Below are 10,317 nucleotides of genomic sequence, written 5' to 3'. Positions count from 1 at the left end.
GGGAGGGGCTTTGGGAGCCTTGGGACCCCCTTGAATCCCCATTCCTGGGCACTGGGACCCCTCTGCACTCCCTGTCCCGGGTATCCTCCTCTCCCAGCCCCTGCATCCCCTGTTTCCCTGACCCCGGGGACCCCTGGACCCCATTCCCGGCAGTTCCGGAGCACCTCAGCCCTAGGCCTCCCTTTCCTGGGAAACCCGAACTGGGCACGGGGCTCTGCAGCCGCTCTGGGATTTATGATCACCCAAAGGAAAGGCAGAGGAGAGGAGAGGGAGAAGGAGATTGGGAGTCAGGGATCGGGGTCACAGCGCCCAGTCCTGCTCCGCCGGGGCTGGGGCCCCGCAGCCGCAGGACAAAATGGATCCGCGGGTCCCGGTGCTTGCCCCGCTCCGGGCCGAACCCAGCGGGTTCCAGGCAGAGTTTGGCCGCGGGGCCCGGGAGCTCAGCCCAGCCCGGCCCGGGGGTCCCGCAGGGCGCGGCCGAGGAGGGTCCGGGGGATGCCAGGAGGGGATCCAGGGGAATTCCCTGGAATTACCCCGTCCCTCCCCCCGCGCTCCCTCGGTCCCTTTGGCTTCTCCGTCTCCCGCCCTGCGCCGCCGGGATCTGCCCGGCCACCGGTGACGTCACGAGCAGCCCGAGCTGCCAATGGCGGGGCCGGAGGCGGCTCTGGGGGCGGGGCCGGGCTGGGGGCGGGGCCAGCGGAGCAGCGCGATGGCTCCAGCGCTGGGGCCGGGGGCGCTCCTGGGGGGGCGAGGGGCGAGTGGGACCCCGGCACGGGAACCCCCGAGCCGCAATTCCCGGGCACGGGAACCCCCTGAGCTCCCATTTCCGGGTACTAGAACACCCTCCACCGCCATTCCCGGATACTGTGAGCCCCCTGCATCCCCTTCCCCAGCACCGGGACCCCCCTTTTCCCCCTTGTCTGGCCCCGGGGCCTCCCCGGACCCCCTGAACCACCATTCCCGGATACTGTGACCCCCCCCTGCATCCCCCTGCCCAGCACCAGGACCCCCTGTTCCCCTTATTTGGCACGAGGACGTCCCTGAAGCCCCATTCCCGGGAAGGGGACTTCCCTGAACCCACATTCCCCGTCCCAGGAAAACCCCCTGAGCCACCGTTTCTGGACCCGGGACCCCCCTGAAACTCTATCTCCGGGCCGGTGACGCCCCCATCCCCCAAGTTCCCGGCACCGGGACCTCCTTGCACCCCCATATCCAGGTCTGAACCCCCACTCCCGTGCACAGGGACCGCCCGGCACCTCCATCCCCGGCGCTGAGACCCCCCCGAGCCCCCTTATCCTGCACCGATACCCCCTCGCACCCCCTCTTGCCCCGCCCCCGCGCTCCCTCGGGCACTTCCGCGGCTCCCAACCTGGGCCACCGGGATCCGCCCGGCGAGCGGTGACTGCCCCCGGCACCGGGACCCCCCTCCCGCCCCCGGCTCCTCCCGGGGCCTTCTGGAAACAGCAGCGGGAAGAGTTCAACAATTCATCATTATTTCAATTGATTTCGTTGGTTTCCGGGGAGAGCCGGTGGGACAGCACCTCACCACAAACCTCCGGGAGAGGAACAAAGGCTGCGTTAGGTGAAAATAGCGAAAAAGCCGATGAAATGGAAGAAAAAATAAAAAGGCAAAAAGAAAAAACCACAAACTAAAAATGAAATAGATTATAAAATAAAATAGCATAAAATAACTGGGGAAAAAAAAAAAAAAAAAGAAAGGAACAGAAGAGCTTGTTCTGTTGGGACTTTGTGTCTCTTCTTCAAGATCCGAGCACCGAGGCGGCGTCGTGCTGGGGGAAGGGGCCGAGACCGGACAGGGGGGAAAGTTGAGTGAAGTGTAAATGACTTTCTGGGCTTAATGAATATGTAACACTTTAAGAGAGTCCTTAAGTCCACAGTAAAATGAATGGAGGGCGCCTCTGGCAATATTGCCAAGCGCCCCAACGCTGTGATTTGCCTTTGTTTGACTAATAAATGTTTAATATTATATTGCTAAAAAATTTAGGTTTTGTATTCATTTCCTTCAGAGGGAGAATAAAGAGAGTAAAGAGAGAGTAAAGAGAGAGAATAAAGAAAAAGAGAGAGAGTAAAGAGAGAGAAAAAAAAGAATAAAGAGAGAAAGACAAAAGAGAGAGTAAAGAGAGAGGGAATAAAGAGAGAGTGGAAAAGAGAGAGACGATAAGGAGAAAGAGAATAGAGTGAGAGTAAAGAGAGAGAGTAAAGAGAGAGAGAATAAAGACAGAGAGAATAAAGACAAACCTTGCTGCTAAAGAACGTCCGTGCAGTCCCAAACGCCTTCGCACACCGGCCCCAGTGTCCGTGCTCGGGGCTTGATTTACCAAGATATGAATATCGATCTCATATCGATATCCAGCTGAGACAGACAAAAGCTCTCCAACAGTTTAGAGTTAGAAAGTGAATGTTTTATTGGCGCCGGACAGCGGCGTGGAACAGCTTCCTAATGCGCAGTGTCCAGCTATGAACGGTTACAGAGTTCATTTATCCACAAAAGTGATGAATATCCAGAATACAAATACATATTTATAACAATGACCCCTCCCATTCTCCGCTTCGTATGGAAATGAGCTTTAATGTCATTAAGCGTGCCTAGTGCGTGCTCTGAATTGAGTCGCTGCTCTCGAATTGGGTCGGTGGTCCCAGATCGATGAAGTAAGCTCATCTCCCTTACTTTCACCTTTTTTGCCTTTCTGAACTTTAACAATCTTAATTACTTTAGTGACCTCCAAATTTCCTCTTGTGTGACTTTTGAATAGGTTCCCACAGAGGGAGGAAATTGGGAATTGTCCTTGTTCCCTAGACCAACTGATCAATATTTCTGTTCCTCGTTCTAAGCACAGCTAAACAAACACACAAATGACAGAACATCAATTATTTAGTAATCAATTACTAACATCTTAAAAACCATTTCAAATCTAGCTCTCTTAACTATTTGAATTAACTCTAGTCCAGCTCAAATTCTTTCTTATTCTAACTAATTTCAACAGAGCTAGCCTATAACTAAAATCTTTCTTTTAAATCTATGTTTCAGGGTGTCACCATGGCCACGGGGCTGCCCCGGGGCAGAAATCCCCTGCGGAGATACCGGGACCGGCTGTGTGAGATGGGACGCCAAACACACCGGCTTTAGTCTCTTTGGGATGAAGAATTGAGTTTTTCAGTCTATTTGGGATACAAAACTACTTCTGATTGCATCAGCCTCTTATACATGGGGTTTTAAAAGCATAATAAATACTAAAAAGGAATAATGATAAATAGCTGTGGTTCAAAAGGCATAAAGGAATTAGGAGGAACATATCTACTGACAGAAGATTTAATAAAAACTATACTATAAAAAAATCTTCTGCAGTGTTGTCAGTGGGTGTTCTTGGGTTTTATTTTAATTTTGTATTACTTGTTTCCTCTGATCTGCTTTGTTTTGCAACCATTGAAGATAAAATGACCAATATCGGAAAAAATCAACCGTTGGGTGCAAAGCCTCAGAATGAATGTGGAGCTAATGGAGGATTCACGGGCTTTAGACACGTGTGTGCACAGGTGCAGAAAAGCATCGCTCCTTTTGGAGGTTGCATTACAGCACACGAGTGGTAAAATCAGATTTACTCCTGTTTTCACAGGCTTCCCGGGCAGCACTTAGCAAGGATCTCCCCAAGGCCAGTGAGTGATCGAGGACAGATGAAGGGCGAGCTTTGCCCGCCTGGCCGCTGCCAGCCAGCCGCGCTGCGAGCAGAAAGGCCGGGGCGGCGGCGGCGGCTTCTCCTTCTCAGCGCCCCGCATGGAGAGAGGCGCTGAACGGCGCCGGCGCCGCGGCGGCTGCGACCGCCCGCGCAGGGGCAGCGGGGCCGCGGGGCCGGCAGGGCAAACACGGCAAACGATTCCCCGGGGCACGACCGAGACCAAATCAACTGCTCCGTGCTGCGAAACCCTGCAGAAACCCTGGAACTGGGGACATTTGTTGGCAATGGCACTCAGGAGCAGCAGTTAACCCTGTACCAGCTATTACATTGTACAGGAGGTTATGATCCAGATTATACAGGTATCTTATAACTCAAGCTATATTAGGATCTTGTAATTTGACCCCAGTTACAATGTTAACTAGTTAATATCTGCATAGAAAGGTTATTCTTAACATCTTTACACATAATTTACGAGCAGCAGTTTTTTCCTCCTAGTCGTAGAAAGAGGAGAAATGAGGACATGTAGAGAAAGAGAACTTGGCGGCACCAAGGTCAGTGGAAAGAAAGAAGGGCAGGAGATGCTCCCAGCGTCGGAGTCGAGATTTTCTCTGCAAGCCGTGGTGAGGACTGGGATAAAACAAACTGTCTCCCTGGGATCCATGAAGTCCACGGGGGGATGCAGAGATCCACTCCCAGCCCGTGGGAAAAGGTGCTCACGCTGGAGCGGGTGGATGCTACAAAAGCTGTAATCCAGGGGGAGACCTGAACAGGGAGAGAGGGCTCCTGCTTCCAGAGATAGAGAAAGAGGGCCCTTGCTTCCAAACTGAAGCAGCTGATCCTTAAAAGACTACACCCCATGGACTGATGACCCACGCCTGCAGTTTTGGGAAGGCTGTTCTGCCCGTGGGAGGCACTCACGTTACAGCAGGCTGGGCAGGACTGATACTCGTGAAATTAGAAACACGCTGGAGAAGTGCACAGAGAACTGTCTCCCTGGGAAGGAGCCCACGGCAGAGCAAAGAAAGAGACTCCCCTCCCTGAGGGAACTGAAGAAAGATCTCAAGTGATGAACCGGCTTAAACACTCCCAGGCCCTGTCTCCATGCGTTGTTGGAGGGAAAGAGGGAGGGGATGGAGGGGAAAAAAGGTGTTTGAAAGGCTTATTTTCTTCCTCATTATCCTACTCTGTTAATAATAAATTTACTTTATGCCTTTAAGTTTGAACCTGTTTTGAACTTAGAATGTTTTTCTCCCAATCCTTATCTCAACTCATGATCACTTCGTGATGATTTTCGTGAGTAGCTGGTATTTTAAACAGTGTCAAACCATGATAGTGGCCCTTGTGTTCCATGTGGCCCCTCTCTGTCACAAGTGACCCTTGGTTCCATGAGATTCCTTTGCCCCACACTGGTCCCCAGGTTGCCCTGAGGCTGTTCTGTGTCACAATGGACACTGGATTCCACAAGAGCTGGCAGTGGCCCAGTGGCACCTGCGTCCTCCGAGGCCCCGCCTTGTCAAAGCAGAGCCTTGGATCCATGAGATTCCATGTTGTCACAATGGCCTGCTGAGTTCCATGAGGCTGTGCTGTGTCACAGTGGACACTGAGATCCACGTGCCCTGGCAATGTCCAAGTGGCACCTGGCTTCCATGAGGACCCGCTGGGTTTGCAACTGACATTTGGCTCCCCAAAATTGCATTGCGACACAGTGGTGTCCTGGGTGCCACGAGGCCCCTCTGTGTCACAATGGGGCCTTGGTTTCTTCAGATTCCATGGTGTCACAGTGGTCTCCTCTGTTCCATTAGGCCCAGCTGTGTCATAATGGACACTTGGGTACCCAAGCAGTGGCAATGTCCCAGTGGCACCATTGTTCCATGATGCCCTGCTGTGTTACATCTGGCAGTTTGTTCCATGAGGTTCCATGGAGTCATAATGGTCACTTGGGTTCCATGAGGCCAGGCTGTTGTGACCACTGACCCTTGTTTCCATGAGATTCCATTGCCCCACAATGTTCTCCTGGGTTCCGAGAGGCCCTGCTGTGTCACAATGGCCCCTTCCTTCCACGAGGCAAGGCACGGTCCCAGTTGCACTTAGGTTCCATTAAGCCACGCTATGTTCAGGATTGACCCTTGGTTCCATGAGATTTCTTTGCCCCACACTGGTCCCCAGGTTGCCCTGAGGCTGCGCTGTGTCACAATGGACACTGGATTCCACAGGAGCTGGCAATGGCCCAGTGGCACCTGCGTCCTCTGAGGCCCTGCCTTGTCAAAGCAGAGCCTTGGATCCATGAGATTCCATGTTGTCACAATGGCCTGCTGAGTTCCATGGGGCTGTGTCACAGTCTGTGACAGGCTGTGTCAATGTCCACATGTGCTGTGTCACAGTGGACACTGAGATCCACGTGCCCTGGCAATGTCCAAGTGGCACCTGGCTTCCATGAGGACCCGCTGGGTTTGAAGGTGACACTTTGTTCCCCAAGACTGCATTGTGTCACAGTGGTGTCCTGGGTGCCACGAGGCCCCTCTGTGTCACACTGGAGCCTTGGTTCCATGAGATTACATTGGGTCACAGTGGTGTCTTGGGTGCCATGAGGCCCTGCTGTAAAACGGTGTACACTTGGTTCCATGAGTTTCCATTCCATCAGAATGCTCTCTTGGATTCCATGAGGCCCTGCTGTGTCCCTAGGGAGCCTTTGTTCCATATTTTCCCACTGGGTCACAATGGTCTCCAGCGCTCTATGAGGCCACACCATGGGACAGTGGACATTTGCTTTCATGAGATTCCACGGCGTCACAATGGTCTCCTGGGTGCCATGGGGCCCCTCTTTGTAACAGCTGAGACTTGGTTCCCCAAGATTCCCTGGCGTCACTGTGCTCTCCTGTGATCCATCAGGCTGTGCTGTGTCACAGTGGACACTTGCTTCCTCCAAGGCTGCAGATGTCCCAGTGGCACCGGGTTTCCTTCCATGAGGCTACGCTTTGTCCCAATGGGGCCTTGGTTCCATGAGAATCCATTGTGACCCTGTGCTCCCCTGGGTCCCACGAGGCCTTGCTCTGCCACAATGGCACCTTGTTTCTACTCGGCCTGGCAATGTTTTTGTGAGCCTTGTGTTCCATGGGGCCCCTCTCTGTCACAAGTGACCCTTGGTTCCATGAGATTCCGTTGCCCCACAGTGGTCTCCAGGTTTCCATGAGGCTGCACTGTGTCCCAATGGACACTGGATTCCACAGGAGCTGGCAGTGTCCCAGTGTCACCGGTGTCCCATGAGGTCCCACTTGGTCAAAGTGGAGCCGTGGTTCCATGAGATTCCACGTTGGCACAGTGGCCTGCTGAGTTCCATGAGGCTGCGCTGTGTCCCAATGGACAATCTCGCTGTCCCCGGCTCTGCCCTGCCACTGCCAGCCCTGCCCTGACCTGTGCCCAGCCTCACCCTCTGTGCCTTGGACACACACACATGCCCTGAGCTCATCCTCCCTCTGGGTGCTTCTCCTGCCCCAGCGCTGCCCTGGGAGGGTTCATTCCTCACAGGAGCTGCTGTGTTTGTACTGGTGCATTTTATAGCTCTGCTTCTGCCTCTCTGTCAGTTGTGTCTCCACAGAGCTCTGCAGGGAGAAGATTCATGGAATCGTGGAATGACAGAGGTGGGAAGAGCCCCCTGAGCCCCCTTGGTGGGGCTGTGGCTGGGCTGGAGTTGCCTTTGCCCAGAGCAGCCCCTGGGCTGCTGTGCTTGGCACTGGTGGCTGCAGCGGGGTTGGTCCCAGCCCAAGGCTTTGACTGTCCCTGAGCAGGGCTGGCCCCACATGAGGCGTCTCTGCAGCCCCCCAAACCATGGGCTGGGGGTGGGCAAATGTTCCCGAGGGCACAGGGAGGGGACAGCTGGGCTGGACTGACCCAAGGGATCTCCCATTCCATGTGATGCCATGGCCAGCAATGAACTGGGGAAAGGAAGGGAGTGAGAGGGTGTCTGGATTTTCTGTATTGATCCATTTGTCTTCCAAAGCAGCCACTCCATGCACTGAATTCTTGCTTCCCTGTGGTTTCTTTGCTTCTGCATTTGGCCTTTGCTCTCTACTTCCCTGCCCCAACCATTAATCTCTCTTCATGGTGACCCACAGTTTTCTCAGCTTATTTTCTCCTGGTGCCTGGCTGGGAAGGGACAGTGCCAGAGACACTTGGTTGTCACTTCATGGACAGAGAGGTTTCACCAGGGTCACCTTGCCCAACCCTTCTCTTATGGGCACAGCCAGAAGTGTCAGGGCTCTGTCGGCTGCCCACCCCTGAGCTGGGCTCATGCCCTGCTCCCAGCCCCAGGGCTGCTCAGGGACACAAGTCCTTCCCTGGCACGCTCACAGACAGTTCATTGCAGCACGGGCAGGGGCTCCCTGGGCTCTGCTGCCGCTGCCAGAGCCTGGCAGGGACCTCAGCCCTGCGGGTGTCACCCTGCCCTGCCCCCTGCCCGAGGTGCCCCACGGCCGCAGGGATGGGCACAGGGAGCTCTGTGCACAGGAGCTCATCCCAGCCCTGCATCCAGGGGGTTCCCAGGGGATGGCACTCTCTGGGAACTCCAGAAATAGCTGAAGGTGTTTGTGCTTGCTGCGTTTATGTCCCCCCACACACACACAGGGTGTTCAGGGCTGTGTCTTGTCTGTGCACTGCAAACACGGAGCCCTGACCCGGTCCCTGGATGTCCCTCCATGGAGGGAAGAACAACCTCTGTGACCTGGGCAGAGAGGCCCCTGCTGGCAGCGGCGCTGGCTTTGCCAGGGCACTGCTGGGTGCCCCCACCCTGAGCACTGCCACCCTTTGCTGCTCAGGGCTGGTTTCCTCTCCAGGGCGCTGTGTTGGGCACATCCTTGAGACAAAACTGGGAAGGAGATGGAAGCTTTCAGGCCCTGCACTGGGGAGATGCCCTCACATGATGGAAATGCTGCTGCAGAGCCCAGCTCTGTCCCAGCAGTGCCCACGGCCTGTCCCTGCCTGCAGTCCCTGGGCAGTCACACAGCAGGACTGGGACCCCGCTGACAGAGCCCTGAGGCCTGAAACCAACGCAGGGGCTCTGCAGGGGAGTGTGGAAGGGAAGGAAGAGGAGTTACGGAGGAGAAGCCCTGGGGCTCCCTGGCAGTGCTCTCCTGCTGGGACTCTTTTCTCCCCCAGCTCTGCCCAGAGGCACCGACCCTGCAGCTCCAGAGAAGTCAGGGAGGAAAGATGTCAGGGAAACAAGACAACACTGGGTTCTTTCTTTTGTTCCAGCACACACATACTGTAGTGCAGCTCCCCGTTTATACAGTCTCTGGGTCACGCTGGAAAGGCAAATACCAAATTAAAAATGGAACAGACAAAGATTTTTGTGAGAAAAAATTCACAGCAGCGTAACACCTGTGTCAGCAGCAACAGACACAGGACACAGAGTGGGCATTAATGAGTCACATCAGAGCAGATCTGCAGGAGAATGAGAGTTTATTGCTGCTGAAAACCAACCCGTGATCCTTTTCCTCAGGGCATCCCTGAGCTCCTGGTTCCTCAGGCTGTAGATGAGGGGGTTCAGGGCTGGAGGGACAACCGAGTACAGAACTGACAGGGCCACATCCAGGGATGGGGATGAGATGGAGGGGGGCGTCAGATGAGCAAATGCTGAAGTGCTGAGGAACAGAGAGAGCACGGCCAGGTGAGGGAGGCACGTGGAAAAGGCTTTGTGCCATCCCTGCTCAGAGGGGATCCTCAGCACAGCCCTGAAGATCTGCACATAGGAGAAAACAATGAACACAAAACAGCCAAAGAGCAAACAGACACTGACAGCGATGAGCCCAAGTTCCCTGAGGTAGGATTTGGAGCAGGAGAGCTTGAGGATGTGTGGGATTTCACAGAAGAACTGGCCCAGGGCATTGCCCTGGCCCAGGGGCAGGGAAAATGTATTGGCCGTGTGCAGGAGAGCGTAGAGAAAGGCACTGGCACAGGCAGCTGCTGCCATGTGGGCACAAGCTCTGCTGCCCAGGAGGGTCCCGTAGTGCAGGGCTTTGCAGATGGACACGTAGCGCTCGTAGCACATGATGGTGAGGAGGAAATACTCTGCTGAGAGGAAAAAGACAAAGAGGAATAGCTGAGCAGCACATCCTAAGTAGGAGATGTGGCTGGTGCCCCAGAGGGAATTGTGCATGGCCTTGGGGACAGTGGTGCAGATGGAGCCCAGGTCGGTGAGGGCCAGGCTGAGCAGGAAGAAGAACATGGGGCTGTGCAGGTGCTGGCCGCAGGCTCCGGCGCTGATGATGAGGCCGCTGCCCAGGAGGGCAGCCAGGGAGATGCCCAGGAAGAGGCAGAAGTGCAGGAGCTGCAGCTGCTGCGTGTCTGCCAATGCCAGCACGAGGAAGGGGCTGATGGAGCTGCTGTTGCACATTCCTTCACTCTGGGCATTGTGGGCTGTTGAAAGAAGGCATTGACAAGCTGGGACAGATTCCCCTGAGTCAATCCTATGCTATTGTCTTAGGAATCCCCTCAAAACTACTTCTCCTCCTGTGACAGAACTTGGCTAAGCTTTTTGATTTCTGAGCTCAGGTTTGTGCTGTTGCCTCATCCTCAGCATTGCTCTCAGCGTGAACACTGGGGGTCCTGAGGGAAAATAAGGCTCGCT

At 54.8% G+C, this 10,317-nt stretch overlaps 1 protein-coding gene across 1 annotated transcript; it reads right to left on the bottom strand.

Moving 5' to 3' along the window:
• Positions 1-440: 440 nt before the first annotated feature.
• Positions 441-10,083, bottom strand: LOC309585522 (olfactory receptor 14J1-like; the record flags this gene model as incomplete). Its single annotated transcript, XM_082303503.1, has 2 exons — positions 441-739; positions 9,171-10,083. The coding sequence occupies 2 exons, from the start codon at positions 10,081-10,083 to the stop codon at positions 441-443; spliced, it is 1,212 nt and encodes a 403-aa protein (XP_082159629.1).
• Positions 10,084-10,317: the final 234 nt, after the last annotated feature.

Source organism: Coloeus monedula, assembly GCF_965178545.1.
Source record: "Coloeus monedula genome assembly, contig: HAP1_SCAFFOLD_31, whole genome shotgun sequence".
In the NCBI taxonomy this organism is placed as follows: domain Eukaryota; kingdom Metazoa; phylum Chordata; class Aves; order Passeriformes; family Corvidae; genus Coloeus; species Coloeus monedula.
Note: the sequence above shows the minus strand (reverse complement) of the source record. Positions and strands in the feature narration are given on the sequence as shown.